The following is a 23,536-nucleotide window of genomic DNA, read 5'->3' as shown; positions in this document are numbered from 1 at the left end:
TTATTTATTTATTTATTTATTGTAGAGGTGGAGTCTCCCTATGTTGTCGAGGCTGGTCTTGAATTCTAGGGCTTAAGAGATCCCAGCTCAGCCTGTTTCATATACATATATGAAGTGTGAATGGTTGTCTCTGGGCTGAGGTTACCTCATGGAAGGATGCTGTTCTGTGTGGATGCTGGACAGGGCTGGCTTTGTGGTGGTCCAGGAATCCATGACTTGGGGGACAGCCTGGTGGATGGGTGTGGAGAGAGTGTGTTAGCACAGCTTGGATGTCTGCATGGTGGATGGAGTGACCCTGTGGGCTTTGCAGGTACATTAGGGCCCTCCAGAGAAGTGGAAGCCGTCGGATGTGTGGGTGTGTTTGTTTACACATGCGTAGACCCCATGCTTGCATATGTAAATCACACGATGTACGTCTGTGTGTATAGAAGGAGATTTGTTATAAGGAATTGGCTCATGTGGTTACGAGGCTGACAAGTCTAAGATCTGCTCAGCCAGCTGAAGGCCCAGGAAGATCCGATGTGTCCATTCTAGCATGAAGGCAGAAAAAACCATGTTGTTCCAGTTCAAAGGCAGGCAGGGGCGTTGCATAATGACATTTATTTTAATTAATTAATTCAGGGTTTTCCTGCCCTACTGAATGGGGTCGAGCTCACGGGAGGAGCGGATGTGTCACGGAGAATGAACACATCACACTTCCATTACTCAGGGAGTAACTCGCTTGGGCTCCGGGCCGCTCGCGGGCACAGAGCAGGTCTTCGCCGTGCTGTTAATTTTCCGTGTTCTGGTGCTTTTGTGTCTGGGTCTCACTGACTCGGGAGGGGCGGCTCTTCCTGGGCCGGCCGGTTCCTGGGGACAGTAAGAGGTTTGGCTGCGCCCGTGGCTTTACAGGAAGCCGACTTCCAGAGCCCACGCCTGCCACTCCCTCCATGGCTCTCATGCTCCTGACCACTGACAGCCCAGAGCCCCGGGAGCATTCGGCCTGGCCAGGCCTAAGCCTGCTGGTCCTGCTTTCCCGTTCCTCCTTCCCAGATCCCAGCGAGGGCTCCCCATGTTGGCCGCCCCCTCCCACACGTCCTGGCCCTCCCAGTGCACCTGTGTGGCCCTGCCCCATGGCAGGCCCTGCCTCCGAGTCCGGGGTCTGTGTGTTTCCATTTCTCCATCCATGATGGTTATTTCTGTCTCTGTGTCTCACTGCACCTGAGTAAACAGATCCCAGGAACCCTGAACACAAGCAGAATCTGTGCCTGTTGTTCTCCTGGCTCCTGGAGGGCACGGTGGGCTCTGCTCCTGCTGGGAGGAGAGCGTCAGGTGGCACCGGGTGGCACAGAGAGCTGCTCTCTGGAGCCGCCTGGGCAGCCGTGGCCAGGGCATGAGCTGAAGGGGGTGTGCAGCCGTGGGTGGCTGCAGAGGGACTGGCAGCAGCTGAGCCACGTGGAACTAAACTGAGTGAGCCGGGAGGAAGGATGAGGGTGCTGGCACGCAGAGCCGGCCGCACCCACAGGAGCCGTCACACAGCAGAGCTGCCCTCCTCCAGCAAGGACGGCTGCGGTTGTGTAATAATCCCGGTGGGACTCACAGCGCCGTGTGGCAGGAGCGGAGCGAGCCTCGTAGGAGTTCCAGGTGTTCCCTGAGCTGGATTAAATGCCTCTGCGCTGTGGGGGTGGGGACAGCGTGGGGGGAAGCCGGGAAGAGCCGGGGCCAGAGGACCCCCCACCGAGAAAGAGAAAGAGCTCAGAGCCGGGGGCTGGAGGCCTGGAGGAGCCGATGTGGGAGAGGCCCTCGTGGGAGGGCCCCAGTGGCCGGGATGGTAAAAGACTTCGGAGCAAACTGATCGATTGTAATTACATGAAGGTGAAGCTGGTGATGATGTGTCAGATGGGGAGCGTTCAGGAAAACTCCTACAAAGGTAGGAACGCCGTTTATAGAATGTGATCCGTGGCGGGGGATTGCTGTTGATGGAGGACAGTGATGAGCCTGTGGGGATTTTCTTGAAGCTTCTGTGGCGACTGTTTTCTTACTTGAATGTGTTGATTCAATGATTAAAAGTTACCGTGATTGTAGCCCTTTGTGGGGGTGTGTTTAAAACGTTCTGGTCCCCAAGGCTCTTGGGTCTACCCGAGCATACGCGGCACACACCAAAGGTCTCAGGGTGGAACTGGGCATGTCAGAAGTGTGCTTTGAGCAAGTGGCCGATTTTGAAGTCCTTGAAATTCAGAGTCCTCCGTGTGTCCCTCACCGAGAGACACTTAACGCCTCTGAGCCTCGGTTTCCTCATAGATTGGACGTAATCATGACAATTCTGTTCTGAACAGAACTGTGAGGCCCACCGGTGTGGGGATGTTGCTGGCTGTGGTACAAACGTGTCAGGCCAGACACGCCAGGGAGGGACGGAGGTCTCGGGACGTGGGGAGCAGGAAGAAGGTTTGGAGTGTGGGGTTTGGAGTTGGGAATTATTGCTCTTGGTAGTTCCTGGAGATTATAGTTAGAAATCTCTCAAGAAATATATAATGAGAAAAATAGGACAGAGTTCAGAGAGCTAAACTGCAAAAAACAACAACAACAACAAAAAAAACCCCACAAAGGACCAGCACACAGATGCACAAGGTCCCTTGAAGGGGCAGAGCAGTGCCAGGCCCATCAGACACCATGGGACACACTTGAATTCCGTTGCACAGCAGAAGGAAGCACGTATGTGCAGTAGAAGGGACACCGACCAGCCATGGGGTCCCAGGAGAATGGGACCAGAGTGCCCTGCCCAGAGCTGAGGGTCTCGTGGTCCCGTGACTGGGGAGGGCGCCAGCCTGAAGCCACCTCCTAGGAGAATTTCTGGTCATGTCATAGACATGGAATTACTGAGGCTGAGTACATATTTAGTAGGCGTCATGGACACAGATGTACGAGATTTTCCTGGACATGATTCACCGAGGTCCAGTTTGTGTTTAGTAGGTGTCCTGGACATGGATTTACGGAGGTCCAGTTTGTGTTTAGTAGGTGTCCTGGACACGGTTTACTGAGGTTGAATTTGTGTTCACTGGGCGTCCTGGACACGGATTTATGGAGGTCGAGTTTGTGTTCAGTAGGTGTCCTGGATGTGGATTACTGTGTCCTCATTGTATCTCGGGCTTCATGGAAGTGGAATGAAGAACAGGTCCCGAGCTTGGTGCTCAGGTGCCTGTTTGATTCTTGTGGTGACAACACAGGTGATATTGGTGGGGACTGCATACTTGACACCTTGCAAAGGCATCTGCGAAGGGTGGGATGCACTCAGAAAATGGCATAAGATTTTTTATTTAGAGGAATTAAAAAAAATAAAGCACAGGAGAAGAACTTGGTGATAAGACTGGACAGGTCCTCCTCTGGCTTTTCCCTCGCACCCAGGGTCAGGTGCAGGATGTCCACACATGGCAGGAAATAGGTGGGAATCGCTGCCCTCAATGCAGGAAGAACCAGAAGATTCACAGAGCCTTCGAGTTAGAAGGGACTCGAGGATTCTCTGTTGCGAAGCCTGATTTCACAGAGGAGGAAACAGGAGTGCTGAGGCTGTAAGTGGGTTGTCTGGGCTCACATCAGGGTAGAGGCAGGGAGGGCCAGACGGCTTTTCAGACAGTTTTGGCTGCAATCCACTCCTCAAGGTTTGTCTGGAAAGAGGAAGACCCCCCCGCCATTCCCCCCTAAACATCCCACACCCGCCCCCTCCATTCCCCCCTAAACATCCCACACCCGCCCCTCCATTCCCCCCTAAACATCCCACACCCGCCCCCCTCCATTCCCCCCTAAACATCCCACACCCGCCCCCCTCCATTCCCCCCTAAACATCCCACACCCGCCCCCTCCATTCCCCCCTAAACATCCCACACCCGCCCCTCCATTCCCCCCTAAACATCCCACACCCGCCCCCCTCCATTCCCCCCTAAACATCCCACACCCGCCCCCTCCATTCCCCCCTAAACATCCCACACCCGCCCCCCTCCATTCCCCCCTAAACATCCCACACCCCCCGCCATTCCCCCTAAACATCCCACACCCGCCCCCCTCCATTCCCCTCTAAACATCCCACACCCACCCCCTCCATTCCCCCCTAAACATCCCACACCCGCCCCCCTCCATTCCCCCCTAAACATCCCACACCCGCCCCTCCATTTCCCCCTAAACATCCCACACCCCCCGCCATTCCCCCCTAAACATCCCACACCCGCCCCCCTCCATTCCCCCCTAAACATCCCACACCCGCCCCCTCCATTCCCCCCTAAACATCCCACACCCGCCCCCCTCCATTCCCCCCTAAACATCCCACACCCGCCCCCCTCCATTCCCCCCTAAACATCCCACACCCGCCCCTCCATTCCCCCCTAAACATCCCACACCCGCCCCCCTCCATTTCCCCCTAAACATCCCACACCCGCCCCTCCATTCCCCCCTAAACATCCCACACCCGCCCCCTCCATTCCCCCCTAAACATCCCACACCCGCCCCCTCCATTCCCCCCTAAACATCCCACACCCGCCCCCCTCCATTCCCCCCTAAACATCCCACACCCGCCCCCCTCCATTCCCCCCTAAACATCCCACACCCGCCCCCCTCCATTCCCCCCTAAACATCCCACACCCGCCCCCCTCCATTCCCCCCTAAACATCCCACACCCGCCCCCCTCCATTCCCCCCTAAACATCCCACACCCGCCCCCCTCCATTCCCCCCTAAACATCCCACACCCACCCCCCTCCATTCCCCCCTAAACATCCCACACCCCCCGCCATTCCCCCTTTAAACATCCCACACCTGCCCCTCTCCATTCCCCCCTAAACATCCCACACCCGCCCCCCTCCATTCCCCCCTAAACATCCCACACCCGCCCCCCTCCATTCCCCCCTAAACATCCCACACCCCCGCCATTCTCCCTCTAAACATCCCACACCCGCCCCCCGCCATTCCCCCTCTAAACATCCCACACCGCGAAACTCAAGCAGCGTTGGCCTGGCTTTGATTGGGAGTACCCGGCCACAATGAGGGCTACAGTCTAATTATACTTAGAGGAAATATTGATCTTGGTTTCCATGATTTATACTACAGGTCATTTCCACTTTAATTTGAGTTACCAAGAATGGACACATTAGTGCAGGATGAAATTGAAATGTACTGGGCACTATAGAAATTACTTTGGTCTCTGTGGCTTTGTTTTTCACCTCAGAAATGTGTGTTTTTTTCTTCCTGCCATTGCAGTTCTAATTTTGTGTGTTGTGTCTCTGGGAGGAGTGAGGTGGTGCACCTGCTCATCCTGATTCATGATTTTCTTGTGCCTCTCAGTCTGAGACAGGCCACACCGATGTGTTTGCATCGGGTTGAAGGCCAAGAATTCTGACTCAGACCTGGCGACCCTGGCCTCTCCTTTCTGCAGGCCTTAGAAAGTGAGTGTCTCACCGTAGAACCCAGGGCTTCACAGCCCGTTGCCTTCCCGGAGGAAGCAAAGGCGAGACACGGAATTCAGTTTGTTCTCCTTTTGGTTGATCACATGGGCTCGGAGTCAGTGCACGATCCATGTACTCTGCCGGCCACCAGGGTTTAAAGACAAATGCGGTGTTGTCTCTGCTTTGGGGGAAACGATCGTGTCCTACGGAGACAGCAACATGAGCGAGGGGTTCCTGTGTGGGGTGCACACCAGGGACTCCAGGCACACAGAGCGTGATGTGACAGCACTGCACTGGAAGCCAGGGGTGAGAGGATTCTCTGCAGAAAAGGCCCAAGGAGGGGACTTCAATGCTGAGTCGTTTACAATAGATTGCCAGGCAGACAGAGATACTCTAGGTAGTGGAGGAAACCTGCAAAAACTACTTGGAGATGCCGAGAGGGCAGGTGTGTCCTGGGCTTGCTGCCACGTAGGATGTGGGACACAGGCTGTGGGCCAGACACCAGGAGCAGGTGCAGGTGTGCAGGACTGGGAGCCTCGTGGAGTCCCCACACTGCAGAGCCTTCCTCCCACTGTCTTCCAGAGCTGTGGGAGCCACACCAGTGTGCCAGGGCGTGGCACAGAGGCTGTCCTGTTACCAGTAAAAACCAGGGAACTCAGATTTACACCCCGTTTATTATGTAATGGGAGGGAGACGCCTTGCCCATGGAAATCCCTCTGGAACTACGTTAATTGGGAGGACGTTGTGGGTTGTTCTAGAGATGAGTGGGGATGGAGGCAGGGGAAGGGCAGAGGTTTGGGGGCTCAGATCCATTCTTCTGGGTTTCCTTAAATCCTCAGTGAAGATGACGCGATCACAGAATTGTCTTTGTCAAATGATTTCATGAGGCGGAGGCAGTAAAAGAGAGGATTTTTTTTTTTTTTTTTTTTCCAACTGAATAGAAACGCGTGTGTAGGTAGGAGGTGTGTGTGAGAAAGTCGTCAGCTGAAATCCAGGCATGGAGGCCACTGCCTTGGGCTCCTGGATCTTGGTCCTGCGGCAGGCGGGTCTCTGAGGGCTGAGGAGCTGCGTGGACAGTTGACACAGGCCGGTTGTGTCTCCGAAGAAGTGGTTCCCAGTTATGTCCACACCCTGGCGCCTGGGGGACTCCCACGCTGAGGGAGCAGGGAATGGCAGGGGCGTTTCACGCGAGAGTGAGAACGAGAGCACTCTGCCTCTCCCGCCTCCTGGCTCTGGAAAAAGAATCAGGAACGTGTTCTAGAAAAGGCCGCCTGTGATTCCTTCTTCAATTCCTTGGCTACCCCGGGATCTGGGATTCCTGGCCCTTCTGTTACGAATCCCAGGTATTTCGGCCGTTATTTTTAGGCACTGCCACTTGTCATGATGTTCTTCCTGCAGTGAGAGCCGGGACATTCGGCTCCCGGGAACCTTGGCGGGTTTGTTACTTCCATTTGAATTTCATTTGTTCTCTGGAGTCCTCGTCAGCCCATTCTGAAATTCTGATTAAAGCCCTCCCCGTCGTCCCGGTGGCCACCCCCTGGCTCCCAGCCCTTCTTAGTGAGCTGCTGAAACATGGTGGTGGGTGTTGGCAGAAGAAAAAGAGCCCCACTTGGTTTTTCTTTAAAAATCTTTGGAGTCTTATGACATCCTTGCTCTTCATTTTTTGGACTCTCAATTAAACAACATAATGTATGTAAAACCCACAGTTTTGAGTCTTTTGCTGGAATTCGTTTGGCCTCCGTCTTCCCAGGAGGATTAACTGAGGGGCTGTTTGGTCCCCGTGGCTGGAAGGAAACGGGTGAATATTTGCCTCACGCAGGTTTTATTTGATAATCTTTCTTTTATTTGAGGAATGTTCTGTTATCAGTGGAAATATTCCCTTCTAGGAAATATTGCAGCACAAACATGTGCTCTAAGACCTCGTGGCATTCCTGTGAGTTTGCTGGGATCTTGGAGGAAGAACAAGTGTCTGATGTTTTTGTCGAGAAACCTTTTCCTTTTTACCTTTTCCCTCTCACCTTTGGCTTCCAGGCACTTTCCTGACCAAAGTCCATAACCACACATGCAGTCCGGCAGCCACGCGTGTGCTGAAATAGAAAAGGCGAACAAACGTTCTCTGAAGTTCATAACCTTCGGATTTTCACACACTGAATAATTCCTGGGAGGGGCTCTCATGATCCGGTTCTTTTCTTCTTATGATTTGTAAAGGGAAAAATTCTCAGTGGAGATGGAGAAAGACTGAGAAATGGTTCCAGGTTAAATAAAACTAGAGATGTGACAAGTACAACATGTGGTTTTGTGCGGAGTTTTGTTTTTTCATTTCCTATAAAACACAGGAGTGGAACAACTGCCAAAATGTGAATAAGGTTTGTCAGTGAAATACTAGTATCTCAAGATTTTGATGATCGTACTGTGGTTATTATGAAAATCCCATTGGTTTTAGTAAACACACAATGAATCATTTACTATGCGAAGGGCTATCATGCCTGCAATGTAGTGTCAAGTGGCTCTGAAAAATAATTACATGAGACAGAGAAAGAACAGTAAACGTAAAATGTCAGGGTTTAGGAAATCAGGGTAAAGAGTACGTAAGAATCCCCTGTACTGCTTTTGCAACTTTTCTATATGTCTGAAATTATTTCCAAATGAAAAATTTAAAAAAATTCTTAAGATGAAAAAATATTGATAACCAACAGTTTGAAAAAGATCAGCCAGCATTTCACATTCTTGATTCAAAATATAACTTCCCCATTTCCCCCTGATCTTTCTGTAGGTTCTTAGACTGTTTTGGACAAAGATAAAGCATATTGGAAATATATGGTTAGGGTTTTTTCTTCCCTCCTGCAAGGATATGTGGGAAGGAAGTAATATTTTCTGGAGTTCCTGTGGACTCGTCTATAAAGGTACCTTCCAAGCCTGTCCCCGTCCGTTCCTGCAGAGCCCTGCACGGTGGCAGCTGCTGTCTGTTTCCTTCAGAGAAGGAAGCTTTGGCTTGTGAGGCAGTCGGGTCGTCATGGGAATTCAGGTGTCTCCAGGGTCAGACCCTCTTTGCCATGTCTGCTGCTTCCCTGACCCCGATCATTCTGTGGGTTAGGGAGCCCTCTGTCCTGGAATGGCTGCCGGCCCTGGCTGTGGGCACAGGGGTGAGGGCAGAGCCTGCTGTGCAGACACCTGGCTGTGGGCACGAGGGGAAGGTGAGGGCAGAGCCTGTGTGCAGACACCTGGCTGTGGGCATGAGGGGAGGGTGAGGGCAGAGCCTGCTGTGCAGACACCTGGCTGTTCATTCTCATCCCACTTAGCGGGAACGGCAGCCTGTCGGAGTCAATCTATTTCCAGCTCCATTGAGTGGGACCTGCTTGAAACAGGCCCCCTCTTCGATTCTTGCCTTGGTTTCTGCCCACCGCTACTTGGGGTGGCTCTGAGTCAGCTGCGCATCCCAGGGGGCGGAGAGGAAGCGAGTGCTCTCTCCTGCGAGGCGGGTGGCGTGGCTATTCCCGGCTTGTGGTGGGGAGGGTGGAGGCAGAGCGGGCAGCGGGCGCAGATTCGGAGACTCATCCTGCTTGGCACTCGCTCGTCCTCATGAGCTCCGCGAGGCGGTGGACCCCAGCCCCCTGTCGGCTCTGGGGGAGATGGAACATTTGGGGAACCAGAGTACCCACCTTTTCTTCAGTTCAAGGCTGTTCTGTCTGAAGAAGAACAGATCAGACGCACAGGTGTTCCCGGCTGTAAGAGCAACAGAAGGAAGGAGTGATTTGCTGTCCAAAGATAAAGCTTTCCCCTAGCCCTGCCTCTTTAAAGTCTAAGGAGCCTCCAGCGTTCCCGTCATCTTCTTTCTGTCTCTTCAACGCTTCCAAACCCTCTGAGTGTGATTTGTAAGAACGTGTATTCCTCGGCTTCTGTTGGCACTGGGAAGGGCACAGTACCTCAGCCTGGCAGACCCGCGTGCTGCGAGCTGTGTCAGTGGCCACTACACTCCGCACGCTTGCAGAGGGCCTGCTGCTGTTCCCGCAGGAGACGCTGAGGCGGCCGCCCCTCGAGAGGGTTGGAAACACCTTCTCCGAGCGACTCCACCGTGGGGGCGTCTCTCTTCCTTCCTGGTGTGGGTCTGGGGCTCAGAGACGTGCTCTTTGCCTTGGACCCAAAGCTGTGTGTGGGAGCCCTCGCTGTCCCCTTCGTGTGTCAGCTGCCAGCCACATGCGGTCATGGGCCCAGGACGCCCGGCCGCTGCGTCCACAGGGTGTGTCTGTGTAAAACACTTTACGCGCCGGATTTTGAAGACTTGGTATGAAAACACATGTGAAGTAGCTTATTAACATATTTTACGTTGATTGCATGTGGAAATGATATTTTGCATATGTTGGATTAAATAAAATATATTAAAATTAACCTCACCTGTTTCTTACGGTTTTAATGTAGTTAATAAGACCATAAATTGCACATGTGCTCACACTGTTTTTCTCTTGGATGGTGTGGTTCTGTCGCGTTTGCAGACTGCTCCACCGATTTCCGTGTTTCAGGGCTGGGTGTGCCTCGGTCGTGTTCTGTCATCTGTCATGTCTAAGTGTGCGTCCTTCACACCATCTCTACATCCCACAGCACAGGACCCGTGCATCTTGCTCTAGTTTCAGAGCTTCCCTCGAAGCAGAGTGGTTCCTGTTTGTTGGATACGAGGAGGAATTCCACATAAACCTCTGGGTTGGCTTTTTGTTTTTCAGGAAGTATGAGCGTTTATGTGCTTTTTATGTGGTTATTATTAAAATGTCTATCAATTGTTGTTCATACTTGCCTAATGAAAATTGGAGAGCTGCATAAGAGTGGGGACGTTTAACAATGATTGTTTCTAGGAAACTGGGAACAGTCTAAGAGTCAGAGTAGGAAGTTCATTAAAATGACCGAGGACCCTGCCCAGTGGGACCCGTCTCCAGCCCGCTGGAAATTAGCTAACAGAGCATGTCGTGGGCTGAGCTGCTGGTTCGTTCTGAGTGGAACAGAACACTGTGTACCGTGCATTGCTGAGTTATGGTCGGTTTATGAAGAGGGTCTCGGAAGAGAATGAGCCTCTGTAGGTGTCTGTGTGGCCCGGTCAGCAGAGCCCGGAAGGCCAGAGCGAGCAGCCTTGACTGCTTCCATCGAGAAAGAGAAAGGGACCCAAGGGGGCCCTATTCAAAGGTGGCCACACATGCTTCTACACTGGAAAAGGCAAAGTGCAGGAACCGACCGACGTGTAAAACTCGGGAAGCACGTGTACTGTTAAATAGGACCTCTGTGCTGTTAAATCGCCTCCCCTGGGAAATGGCGGCCTGTCTTTTAAGAACTTAATGCCTAGGGAGGAGACACCTCTCCATGTGTCTGAGCTGGAGCCTGGTTGCAAGCTGAGTGCAAGGTCTTCTCTTTTTGTGTTGTTTTTTAGTGCTGTTGGGCACTTAGGGTCCAGCGTGGAGGCGGCAGGGAGCTGCTGTTTCAGGGAATGCTCTGCGGATTCCTGGGAAATTGGGTGAGAGAGAGCATTTAGTCAACTTTTTCATGACTTTTGAATAAAATAAAGCGCTGACCAGGAGAATGTTTCCAGTGGTGTAGGAGAAGATTCTGGTCCATTGTTTCACCTCCTTGAACCATTTTCACAAAACACACCGCATGACGCCAATGGGTGATCGGTACTGCCCTTTCTAAAGGCGGGGGGGGCTCACATGTGAACTTTCCTCAGGCCTCAGAGCTGGCGGCGGGGCCTGTCCCTGAGTACGGAGGTCTTGGCATGATGGCCTCCTGCGTGAAGACCCCTAAATGGCCCTGCGCAGCTACAGACACGTGGTGCCCTTCAGCCATGGCACTTTTCTTAAGACCTTCCCCTGAGGACACTCCTCAAGCATCCCTTACTTGCCTGACAGGCTGCTGCCTATCTTGCTGTTGTTCTGGGAAAATGCTATCCTTTACAAAGGATCTCTGGTGTCTCAGGTGGGGCAGCCATCTACATATAGACCAGGAAGTGCTCGTTAGCCTTCCTATCAGGTGGGGCAGCCGTCTACATATAGACCAGGAAGTGCCGGGTAGAATTCCTATCAGGTGGGGCAGCCGTCTACATACAGACCAGGAAGTGCTGGTTAGACTTCCTATTAGGTGGGGCAGCCATCTACATATAGACCAGGAAGTGCTGGTTAGACTTCCTATCAGGTGGGGCAGCCATCTACATGTAGACCAGGAAGTGCTGGTTAGACTTCCTATCAGGTGGGGCAGCCATCTACATATAGACCAGGAAGTGCTCGTTAGCCTTCCTATCAGGTGGGGCAGCCGTCTACATACAGACCAGGAAGTGCTGGTTAGACTTCCTATCAGGTGGGGCAGCCGTCTACATATAGACCAGGAAGTGCCAGGTAGACTTCCTATCAGGTGGGGCAGCCGTCTACATGTAGACCAGGAAGTGCTCGTTAGCCTTCCTATCAGGTGGGGCAGCCATCTACATATAGACCAGGAAGTGCCAGGTAGACTTCCTATCAGGTGGGGCAGCCGTCTACATACAGACCAGGAAGTGCTGGTTAGACTTCCTGTCAGGTGGGGCAGCCATCTACATGTAGACCAGGAAGTGCTGGTTAGACTGCCTATCAGGTGGGGCAGCCGTCTACATGTGGACCAGGAAGTGCTCGTTAGACTTCCTATTGTTCTTGCCGTGTGCGCTCAGCACAGGATGCACTTACAGCGGCCCAAGAGGCAGCTGTGAGTCCTCTCCAGTCACTGTCACCATGATGGGCACACTCTTTCTTATGGATTCAAAACATGCCCATATTTCATCATATTGAGATCAAAACAAAAGTGATGTTTTAAGTTTTTCATCATCTCTATTGTTTTAAAATCGGATCTAATTGTCATTTGCTTTCTCCGAAAAAATTTTTTTAAGAAGCCTATTTTTCCCCATGACTATGAGAGAGGCTTCTTTAAAGAGATGCCAGTGAATGGAACTTTTTAGAATGTCGCATGATTTTCAAAGCCAAACACAACACAGTGGAAAGACCCTCTGCTCCGTGGATGGTTGGGTGCGTTTATCAGAGAGAACAGTCTTTCTCCATACAGATCCCTGGAGTTGCTTGGGGATGGAGGAGCGGGAGGAAGCGCCAGAGAGAATACCCTTGGAAGGCGTGGGCCTCGTCTGGCCCAACTGCCTCGCCGGGTGCCGGGTGGAGCTGGGATGGGACAGGGTCTCCTCCGTCTCCCACAATCAAGGCAACCTGGTGTTGTCTGCGTCTGTGCTCTGTGTTTTAAGGTGTGTGTTCCCTGTCTAGGCCTCATTTTTCTCTTACTGAAAGTGAAGGAGTGGGACCGACTCTATGGACGCCTCCAAGTTCAGTATCTTGCCTTTCGGTGACTCTGTGAGGAGATGACAGGTGCCTGGGGTGGGGGGACAGGAGGTGTCCGGCCCAGCCTCTCTGCAGTGCTGATCCAAGGTGGAGCTGAGGTAGTTCGGCAGTTCTTACTCTCATATTGGAACCCCCTGACCTTGTGTCTCAGACAGCCATTCCTTCCACACACATCTGCTGAGGCCCTGCTGTGCACTGTGAAGGAGGAGAGGAGGAGAGGCACCGCGCTTCCTGACTTAGCACATCAAACGCACAGTGCGAGCTGTGGATCCCACATGAGCTGGGAAGGCCACAAAGCTCAATGACAAGTTAGACTCAGCGTGTTTTCCTTTTCAACTGAGACAGGGTCTCTGTGCTGCCGAGGCTGGAGTGTAATGGTGACAGAGAGAAACCCTTTGAAGGCTTACTACAGCCCCGAACTCCGGGGCTTAAGCATTGCTCCTGCCTCCGTCTCTGAGGAGCTGGGAGTACAGGTATGCGCCACCATGCCAGGCTAATTTTTAATTTTTTTTGTAGAGACAGGGTCTCGCTATGTTGCCCATAGAGGGCTTGAAGATGGATCCAAGTTCTCGAGGGGACAAAGGTGAAGAAGAAAGACCAGGCCTGGACCCTGAGCAAGCTGTAGTGGATGCTTGGGTTGTGTGGAGCACACGGCGGGGGTAGGGAAGGGATCTGGGCCAGACCCAGCCTAGAAGGGCCTCCCCTGCTCCCTGCAGTAGCGGCTCCTTATTCCTGGCTGCAAGAAAGAGGCTTGGATGGCCACACTGGCCTCCTGCTCAGAAGCCAGAGTGTGACCGGGGGTGACCAGCCCGCATGGCAGCCTGTGTAGCTCAGCTTGGGGGGCCGTGGCCTGGCTGTGAGGTGGCGTGGGCATGGCCAACCAACGTGGCAGCCCTGTGTGTCTCAGCATAGGGGCCACGGGAGCCAGAGGGAGCCCAGGTCTCAGCTCTCATTGCCTCAGAGGCCAAAGAGAGGGCAGAGGATGTGAGAGAAAATGACAGAAACTCCCAGGCCTCTGCCTTAGGCCCTGGGGAAGAGCGTGAGGATGAGACCAAGGTATGAGGTGAAGGGCATCTGTGCTCAGGAGGCCAAGCCTCTCTGTTCAGAAACCTCTGCGGGCAACCTCTGGAGACACAACAGAGCAGCCACTGGCAGGGCTGCAGAAAGCGGGATCACAGCCCCTGCCTGGGAGTGGGAGGTGCACAGATGGGGCCGGGGTGCCCACTTAGAGGCCCCAGGCTGTGGTCCCCACGTGAGGCGATGGCTGAGGCCTTCCCAGGGTGAACATGCCCGGGCTCCTGGGAGTACACACCAGGCCCCCAACTGCCCATGAGAGAATCTGGGCATAGAAGGAGCCGGGATCTCCGTCTTTAGGATGGAAAGTGTCTTTGGCTGCTATGGAGTGCAGTAGGGTGCTTGGAATGTGAACGAAGGCCACAGAGCCGTGGAAAGACCGTGGGACGTGGGGCCTAAAGACATGGCTTACGGCTTGAGTTTTACTACATATTTGATGACTCTAGTGACATTTAAGTTCTCTGAGTTTCCATTTCATCTTTAAAATTGGGAGAACAATAACGGTGACATTCCGAACTGGTCAGGTGGCCGGGATGGGCAGAGGCATGAAAACCAGTGTCTGCGACATGAGGTGGTCCTGTGAGGTTGACAGAGCCAGGCACAGGGACAGAGAGAGAAGGAACAGGGTGCTCAGGCCCAGGAGTTCTCTGCGATTTCACCCTGGGCGGTTCATCCCTCCTGAGCCAGGATTCCTCATCTGAAATGTGGGTGTGGACATCGTCTGTGAGTGTCTTGTGAGGAACGTGCAGGAGCTGACCGCATCCGACATGCAGTCAGAGGCTCTGGGTCACTATGGATTCGGGGCTCTGGCAGCAGCTGAGGAGGGCAGCATGGGACGTTCTGGCAGCAGCTGAGGAGGGCAGCATGGGACGTTTTGGGGGGAAGGGGGAAGGAAAGGTTTTCAGGCGAGTTTGGAAAACCAAAGTTCACTGATGCTCTCCTTCTTCTCCCTTGTCTCCAGATGCTGGGATTTTGTTTTACAAAAATTTAAAATAGTTTTCTGCAGCTGCTTTTGTTCTGATCATTATCCGGTGAGAATACATCACCCCCTTTCCGGGAAGAGCTCTTGGTGGTTGTCTACCCACCTCACTGAGGTGTTTGCTCTGGGAGGAGGGGAGGGGGCAGTCAGGCTGCCCGGGAGACTGAGCCCAGGGGTCATCAGCCCTGAGATGTCCCCCAGAGCGGGCAGAAGGCGCCACCTGCCAGGAGAGGGGGGCAGCAGGGTCACAGTTCAGCGATGCCCCCACCCATCTGCAGGTTTTGCAGGAATCGCACGTATTAGCCTTTGTACCAGAAGCACGGTACAGAGCTCAGCAGCGTGCTTTCAGACGGCCCCAGCAGAGAACAGGCCCTTTCCTGGGGCTTTCGTGTGGGACCCTAAGGGGGGTCCTGGCTGCTGCCGTCCCTGTGTCTGAGTCCTGTTCGTGGGGTGGCACCGGTCACCTGATCTCAGCTGGGCACAGCTAGTGTCCAGACAGACACAGCAGATGCTGTCAGGTTTTAGCATAGACTGAGGTTTGGGCAGTTAGGATCTGGGTATCTAGGATTTTGGGGAAAGCCAGTGGCTTTTCTTGGGCAGCAGCAAGGTGAGATATGGCGGGGTCATGTCCCAAGCCCGGTCCAAGCAAGGCTTCCCCGTGCCCGTTTGCTTTGTCAGCCTGAGGGTCTGTGTTACTCACTGGAGATGCGCACATCAGGCTGGAAACCCGCCAGACTCGAGATGCCATGAGGGCTCACTGGCTCCTAGAAAGTGCCTTTGAAAACCATGGAAGAGTGTCTCCATCTGGAGATTGCCTCTCTCCCTGCTCCCCTTTCTCCACAGGCGCCCTTGGAAAAACTAACAGCAACTCTCATCGTTGTGGAGATCGAATACTAAGGAAGTGTACGTTTCAGTCGGCCAGCCACAGTGAAAAGCCATCGTGTCCTAAGCAGCTGTGTCCTCTCGATGTTATCATTCTTTGTGCAGCTTTCTTTGATTGGGATAAGCTCTCTAGCATTTATGAAATTGCAAGCATATATATTTTACATCAGTGTAGGTCCTATATTCTGATTCAGTAGCCACAAAATACATTTTTTTCAAAATCCTTCCTTTCTTTTTTTCCTCATTGGAAGTTTACTGAAACCTCTGGCATTAAACTCAGCATTTACAGGGCTGACATTACAGGTGCCTGGAGGTCCTGGCTGGGAAGCAGGTGGGACCGAAGCACCATCAGTGGGAATGTTTTTGTTGTCTCTCTTTAAATAATGGTCTTTTTTTTGTAGAGCTGGGCTCTCACTATGTTGTCCAGGCTGGTCTTGAATTCCTAGCCTCCAGTGATTCTCCTCCTTTGGCCTCGAGTCGCTGGGACCACAGGTGCATGCCACTATGTCCAGCTAATTTTTGTAGAGATGGGGTCTTGCAATGTTTGCCCAGACTGGTCCTGAAATCCTGGGCTTAAGTGATCCTCCTATTTCAGCCTTCCAAAGTGCTGGGATTACAGGCATGAGCCACTGGGCCTGGCCCTGAGCGTTTCTGTTTATCTAAAGCTCTGCTGCAGCCTGTGTAACCTGACCTTACATTTATTCTTCCCACTTCAGGGAGGGAGCAACACACACTTGTAGTGTTTCTGGCACATTCAGCACTCACCTTAGGAATGTTGGGGTCTTTCTCCTCCCACCTGGAGGAGAGAACAGAAAATCAAAGTCCTCACCTGAGATGTACTTTTCCCACTCACATCAGCCAGAACAGCCAAAATCTGTCCCCAGGTCCAGCAACCCAGCTCTCCTGAGCTTGGACTATAATTTCTAAACTCTGTAGATGACTTTTCCCTTTCACGGCATTTGGCAGCTCAGCTGCGTTTCATGCTGTGGAAGACTCGGGAGCTGACATCTCATCTTCACTTCTTCATCCCTCATTTTCCCAAAGAAAGCTTTCCTCATAGTTCAGTGAGGCAGTCATGCTAGTGAATCCCACTTGTGACACCAACTGCACTGGGGTTCCTAAGACCAACTACAGGCTGGGTGATTTGCTAGAAGGATTCACAGGGCTCAGCATGAGGTTTTATTCACAGGTAGGATTCATTACAGTGAGAAGACATAGAGCCAAGCCAGCAAAGGGAAAAGGTGCACAGGTTGGAGTCTGGAGGACGACAGTGCAGGCTCCCAAGAGTCCCTCCCAGAAGAGTCACATGGGGCGTGTTTGCCTCTCCAGCAATGCATTGCAAGGGTGTGCAGAGGGCTGTCTATCAGCGCTGCTCATCAGAGCCTGGGAGTTCAGGGCTGGATTGTGGGTTGGCCACATGGGCATATCGAGCTTGCGTGACTGACCACAATCCGAATTCCTGAAGAAAGAAAATCAGGTTCTGTCAGAAGAAAATCAGGTTCTCAGCAGGCATCACATTGTTTATACAGGGGGTCTGGGCACAGGGAGACACGCTTACAATTTTAGGGGCTATTTTATACCAGAACACAGGGTAGAGAAATGTCTACCTGTTGAGTGCTCAGACACAGGATGGCTGTCTTTCCAGGCAGCCTTTCTAGGGATCGCATTTTCAGGCCTGCTGCTTGCCTTTCTGCACAGTGTGTAATCAGTGGGAAAAAAAAATCATACGGTGAGATTTTACATTTTTTAATGCGAAGTCCTTGAAATCCAGTGTGTATTTTTTGCATGGAACACTTTGGTTTGGACTGGCCACGTTTCACATGTGTGGCACCTGCATGTCTGGAGGCTGCTGTGGGGGAAGGTAGAGCTCTGGCATGTAGATGTCATGACGTGGCCGTCCCGCCACAAGCACAGTGAGAACCGCTGTGTACAAGATCATGTGGAGAAGCTGGTAGTAAATTTTGATCTAAGGCACTACTTAGTGAAACATAATTGATTAGATTGAAAATTATCAAACGTTAATGAAGGTATCTGAACTGTGTGTGCTGAAATGTCTCATCCGGAATTCCAGGAAGTCAACCTTAGTCTCTCACAGATCAGATTTGAATCTATCAGTGTTGAAGATCAATAGTGAAGACATCGAGATCCCCCTGCAGATGATTAATCTTGAGATTGCAAACATAACACAGCTCTGTTTTCACAAATCTGTGATTTGTTTTGGCATAGAGACCATTTGGCATCTAACTGTATTATATAATTTGCCCTAATGAGGAAGGTAGTATGACTGTTGCTCAGAACATATTTTGTTGCTGATCTGTTAGGTGGTAACTGATCCCTGTGTGGTGATCCAGTGGGTGGTAACCAGTCCCTGTGGGTGATCCAGTGGGTGGTAACCAGTCCCCATGGGTGATCCAGTGGCTGGTAACCAGTCCCTGTAGGTGATCCAGTGGGTGGTAATTAATCCCTGTGGGTGATCCAGTGGGTGACAGCCAGTCCCTGTAGGTGATCCAGTGGGTGGTAATTGATCCCTGTGGGTGATCCAGTGGGTGATAACCAGTCCCTGTGGGTGATCCAGTGGGTGGTAATTGATCCCTGTGGGTGATCCAGTGGGTGGTAATTAATCCCTGTGGGTGATCCAGTGGGTGATAACCAGTGGATGGTAACCTATCCCTGTGGGTGATCAAGTGGGTGATAACTTATCCATGGGGGCGATTCAGTGGGTGATAACTTATCCATGTGGGTGATCCAGTGGGTGGCAATCAATCCCTGTGGCTGACCCATTGGGTGGTAACATCCCTGCAGGTGACTCAGTGGGTGGTAACTGATCCATGTAGGTGATGCAGGGGGTGGTAACCAGTCAATATGGGTGATCCAGTGGGTGATAATGATCCCTGCAGATGAGCCGGTGGTTGGTAACCAATTTGTGCAGGTGATCCAGTCAGTGGCAGCCAATCCCTGCAGGTGATCTGGTGGGTGATAACTGATCCATGTGGGTGATCTGGTGGGTGGTAACCGATTTTCCTAGTGATCTGTGAAGTGGTAGTTGGTCACTTCTGGGTGTTTAACACAATCTATGTGTTACATGTGACTAATTCAAGAGCAAAGTTCTTTCCATCCCAATTTCCATTCTGTTCAGTTTGGGGATTCTTTGACAGAAACCTGTACTGGGGAGAATGAGGATTCAGTGCATAAAACACCCCTCAGAACCATGACTTTTATTTTTATTTTTGTGACATCTGACTGGTTTATAAAAAGTGTGAGCAGTGTTTCAAATCCAAGGCACCAGCAGCTGATGGCTGCTTCTGGTCCCCTTCCCTGCACCTCTGTCTGCATCCTGTCTCCTGAGAGTGGATCTGTTCATCTCTGCTTGGCCTGGCACCAGAAACAATTCTCAGAATCAGGTCATTGGCCTATGGAGAAAGAGTGAGTTTCTAGACCCCTTTTGAGACTGATACGTTGTTTGACCTTGAATACAGGTATAGCATTTCCGTGTTTATTGTTAGACTTTAAATTTTCCTAGTTTCCTAGCAGCTAGAAGAACGAGGCTGAGCCCCAGACAAGCTGAGGTCACCATTTTCCTGCCCGCCCCATCTTTGTCTCTTCTTACTCAGCCTGGAGAACAGATAAAAACGCCACCACTTAATGTACATTTGTGTAAGAGTTTGTTGCCCTAAAAAGCCTATTGAGCATTACTGTGGTTTCTAAGTTTAAAGAATGAAGATTGAGTCATTTCTCTACCAGCATCTTTGTTGGGAACATTTACAGGGAACATTATCTAATTTTCTCCAAGTTAATTCCTTTTCTTGCTTTTGCTCTCTCCTTCTCTGTCTCTCCATTTCCTTCTCTCTCTCTCTCTCTCTCTCTGTCTTTCTGTGTCTCTTTGCCTACATTAATGTTGTTTTGTCTGAAATATGTGTGTTGAAGTTCCCATGTTTCCTTGAAGACATGGGAAGTTTCTGGAAAGTAACAAGACTGATTTTCCGCTGTGCCCGTTTAGGACGTTAGCTGATGACTGTGCTCCACTCCACAGCATGGTCTCTGGGGGGTCAAACTCCTTTGTCCCTGAATCGGTGTAAACTTGCCCTCCAGGGCTGCAGCCTCCTGTGCTCAGCACCCCCATTTGTGTGTCCTGTGATTGCGGGAAGGCTCTGGGAAGCTAAGCTTGGGCAAACCCTTAGCATGACCCCCTGGCTCCCCCAGGGAGTCACACATTGACTGGTGTCTGATCTCCTGGGATGTATTGGGGTTTGTCTGAATAACTCGGTGCTTCTGTGAGAGTAGTGCTGTTACTTAGGTTTTTTGTTTGTTTGTTTGTTTGTTTTTTGAGATGGGAGTTTCGCTCTGTCGCCCAGGCTGGAGTGCAGTGACCTGATCTCCACTCACTGCAAGCTCCGCCTCCTGGGTTTATGCCATTATTCTGCCTCAGCCTCCCAAGTGTCTGGGACTACAGGCGCCCACCACCACCCCTGGTTAATTTTTTTGTATTTTTAGTAGAGACGGGATTTCACCGTGTTAGCCAGGATGGTCTCGATCTCCTGATCTCGTGATCTGCCCGCCTCAGCCTCCCAAAGTGCTGGGATTACAGGCGTGAGCCATACCACCCGGCCTGTTTCTTAGTTTTTAGCTGTCACACAATTTGCACGACAGAATGACTAGATAGGGGTTCTTTCTGTTTTTATTTCTAGATTGAGTGAAATTTTACATGGTAACAGCAGAAAGACAGGTGGCTGTCACCGCAAAGTCCATGTTATGACTCTGGGTGTCAGGACTGAGTGCCATAGTGGTCTTGAGAGTTCTCTGTGAACACTGTAGACTGCCGACCCATTCTCATTACAGAAGAACCCCCATTACACACAGAAATACCAACAGCGCAGCAGCTTCCCCGTCCTGCACGGTGGCTGCCAGCAGCCCTGGTAGCACAGTCTGTGCATAAAGCAGGAGGGAAAGCCACGGCCTGCCCTGTCCTGTTGCCGGGGTTGCGCACCGGGCGAGGGCTCTGGGAGGTCGGGTAGCAGCGCCACCTGCTGGGCACCCATGGCTGCACTCGGCTGCATCTGGGGCTGGCCGCTTCCCGCTCCCTGGAAGGCGCCTCCCAAGAGAGACTCTGGTTCCCTCGGGAATCGCATCCCCGGCTCCCGGTGTGCCTGCATCTGCCAGGAAGACTGCCTTTGAATTGAACACAGCAGTCGAGTCATGCTTTACAGTAAAACAACCCAGGAGCCTGGGGAGCTGCATCTGCAGGGCGGCCCCACCACACTCTACCAGGAATCTCCCGGCGTCTAGGATCCTTCCTGTCAGGGGCTGGGTGCCAGGTGGTCTGGGCTCCGGGGACAGGGGGGTCCTGTCAGCAGGGGCTCCCTCACACAGGACATAACTCTGGGGGAAGGATTTTCATGTTGCATTGGCCCTGCACTTGCTGCAACGGGCCCTGTACGTCCGCAGGCTCAGCCCTGCCCTGGCACAAGGCGTGGAGAAGCGCGCGCTGTGTTCCAGTAAGGTGTGGCCTGTGGAGCCCGTGGTGGCTGCAGGCTGCCGATCCCTGACCCACAGGTTGCTGGGCCCCTCGGTGTGGCTGCCGGCCTCACATCACCCGGTCCAGGCCCCGCTGGCCTCAGCCCAGTCACCCCCTCCGCCCCGGCGCTGTCTGCTCTTGGCCGGGCCATCCTGTCCTGGCTCCCAGAAGAGCTCTGTCAAGAGACTTCTCCATTCCCACCCATCACCTTCGAGAGCCCGGCTCCCGGGTCCCTCTTGTGCCAACCAGCATGTGCCATGGCTACCCAACCCCGTGCCAGCCCATGTGCTATGGCTCCCTGACCCCGTGCCAGCCCGCGTGTGCCATGGCCCCACCGCATGTGCGCCATGACTCCTCCAACCCCGTGCCAACCCACGTGCACCATGGTTCCACTGACCCTGTGCCAGCCCGCGTGCACCATGGCTCCACACACAACAGCCAGTGCGGGCTGATCTGCCCAGCTGTGGGCGGTCTGAGCTCTAGGCCATGGGACAGCTTGGGCGGGGAGGGAAGATCTTTCACTTTGATTTGGGGCATCGGGGAGGCTCCCCGCTACGGCCCTGTGCGGAGGGGCCTGTTTCTTGGGTGTTGTGATGCCAGCAGCCTCGGCCCTGGCTCCTGGTGCTGGTGCGTGGTGCCTGCCGCCGTGAGGTCCGTGCAGAGGAAGAGAGGAAGAGGAAGGAAGACGTGAGCTCGGCCCGCCCCGGCTGCAGGAGGAGTGGACGAGGCGGGGGACAGGGTCCCCTGTGAGCGCAGCCCTCGTGGGGGAGGCCTCTTCCCCTTCCTTCCTCAGGCCGGGCCTCCCTCCCGCCCGCCACACCAGGCGCTAGCTGGGTGATGGCGGGGTGACGGCAGCACGGGGCGTGAGTTCAGAGGAAGGAGGTGAAGTAAGCGGTGACAGCGGGTTCCTCGAGGCGCCCTGGAAGGCGAGGCTGCGTTCTCAGAGGCAGGCCGGGGTTGCAGTGTGGAAACTCCCCCGCGCTGCCCGGCCCCACGTCTCCCTGCTGCTCCCGCGCAACCCAGGCCGCCCTTCTCACTGCCCCAGGGCTGAGTGGGGCTCACACCGTGGGGAGCCAGCCGTGCCAGACACTGCCCTTCGCCATGAGTGACCAGGCAAACACCTGAGGCTTCGGTGCAGAGGCGCATCCTGGCCTGAAATGCGCCTGAAGCCACGCGGGAGCCAGGCCTGGTGTTGGGGTGGGAGCAGGGCCCGTGGGCGTGACTGCCGCCATCTTGAGGGGACGCCGGGGTGGGAGCAGGGCTTGTGGGCGTGACTGCCGCCATCTTGAGGGGACGCCGGGGTGGGAGCAGGGCTTGTGGGCGTGACTGCCGCCATCTTGAGGGGACGCCGGGGTGGGAGCAGGGCCTGTGGGCGTGACTGCCGCCATCTTGAGGGGACGCCGGGGTGGGAGCAGGGCCCGTGGGCGTGACTGCCGCCATCTTGAGGGGACGCCGGGGTGGGAGCAGGGCCCGTGGGCGTGACTGCCGCCATCTTGAGGGGACGCCGGGGTGGGAGCAGGGCTTGTGGGCGTGACTGCCGCCATCTTGAGGGGACGCCGGGGTGGGAGCAGGGCTTGTGGGCGTGACTGCCGCCATCTTGAGGGGACGCCGGGGTGGGAGCAGGGCTTGTGGGCGTGACTGCCGTCATCTTGAGGGGACCCCGCGATGGTTGCAGGCCCTGTGGGCGTGACTGCCGTCATCTTGAGGGGATGCTGGGGTGGTTGGAGGTCGTGGCTCTGGAGAGGTTGGGTATTTGGAGACACAGCTGACGGGATTTGCGGGTGGAAAGGGGGTGTGGTTCTTGGAGAAGATGGGATCAGGGATGCATCAAGGTCCAGCCTGAGCTGTGAAAAGCCGAGTTGCCATTTGTTGGCAGGAAAAGGAGGAACTTTCCTAGTTCCAGGCACAGGTGCAGGCCAGGCCGCTGGACGTTGAGTCTGGGATTCAGGATGGGTTCGTGGCGGACAACACGCTGGATAGTCCCAGCTGTAGACAGTGTCTAGAGTCACGGATTGGCTGGGGCCGCCCAGGAATGAATGTGGATCCAGGAGAGAGGAGGAGGAGGGAGGTGTCTGCAAGAGGAGCCCTGGGCTTCCGGTGTTGAAATTCGGGAAGGTGCGAACATTCAAGCAGAGAAGACGAAGAGGAAGGCACAGTCAGGCCAGTGCCTGCCCGGGCAGGAGCGCGTGCCAGGGCGTGTGCTCCCCAGGATGGGCCTCCCCGCTGCAGCTTCCTTATAGCAGGTAACCCTCTTTCCGGCAGCTTCTCTCTCTCTTTCTGCACATCCTCGTTCCCATTCCCCCTGCAGTGTCCCCAGTTGTCCTCAGGTCAGTTCAG

The 23,536-nt window shown here is 53.6% G+C and overlaps 1 protein-coding gene and 1 long non-coding RNA gene across 8 annotated transcripts in view; both read left to right on the top strand.

Moving 5' to 3' along the window:
- Positions 1 to 23,536, top strand: part of LOC105491902 (DLG associated protein 2) — a 921,137-nt gene that overhangs the window by 209,175 nt on the left and 688,426 nt on the right. The window contains exon 1 of one of the 7 annotated variants that reach the window (XM_011758613.3): positions 1,297 to 1,909. The exons of 5 other annotated variants lie outside the window; for them this stretch is intronic. In XM_011758613.3, the coding sequence (XP_011756915.2) occupies positions 1,645 to 1,909 (265 nt within the window). In that variant the 5' untranslated portion in view covers positions 1,297 to 1,644. Of the gene's footprint in view, positions 1 to 1,296; positions 1,910 to 23,536 lie in introns of those variants that run through there. One more of the 7 variants, XM_011758616.3, reaches the window with a different exon arrangement.
- LOC139355954 (uncharacterized) lies at positions 4,914 to 7,695 on the top strand. Its single transcript, XR_011607317.1, has 2 exons — positions 4,914 to 6,749; positions 7,438 to 7,695. It is a non-coding gene; the product is annotated as an uncharacterized lncRNA (long non-coding RNA).

This window comes from Macaca nemestrina, chromosome 8 (assembly GCF_043159975.1).
Source record: "Macaca nemestrina isolate mMacNem1 chromosome 8, mMacNem.hap1, whole genome shotgun sequence".
Classification (NCBI taxonomy): domain Eukaryota; kingdom Metazoa; phylum Chordata; class Mammalia; order Primates; family Cercopithecidae; genus Macaca; species Macaca nemestrina.
Note: the sequence above shows the minus strand (reverse complement) of the source record. Positions and strands in the feature narration are given on the sequence as shown.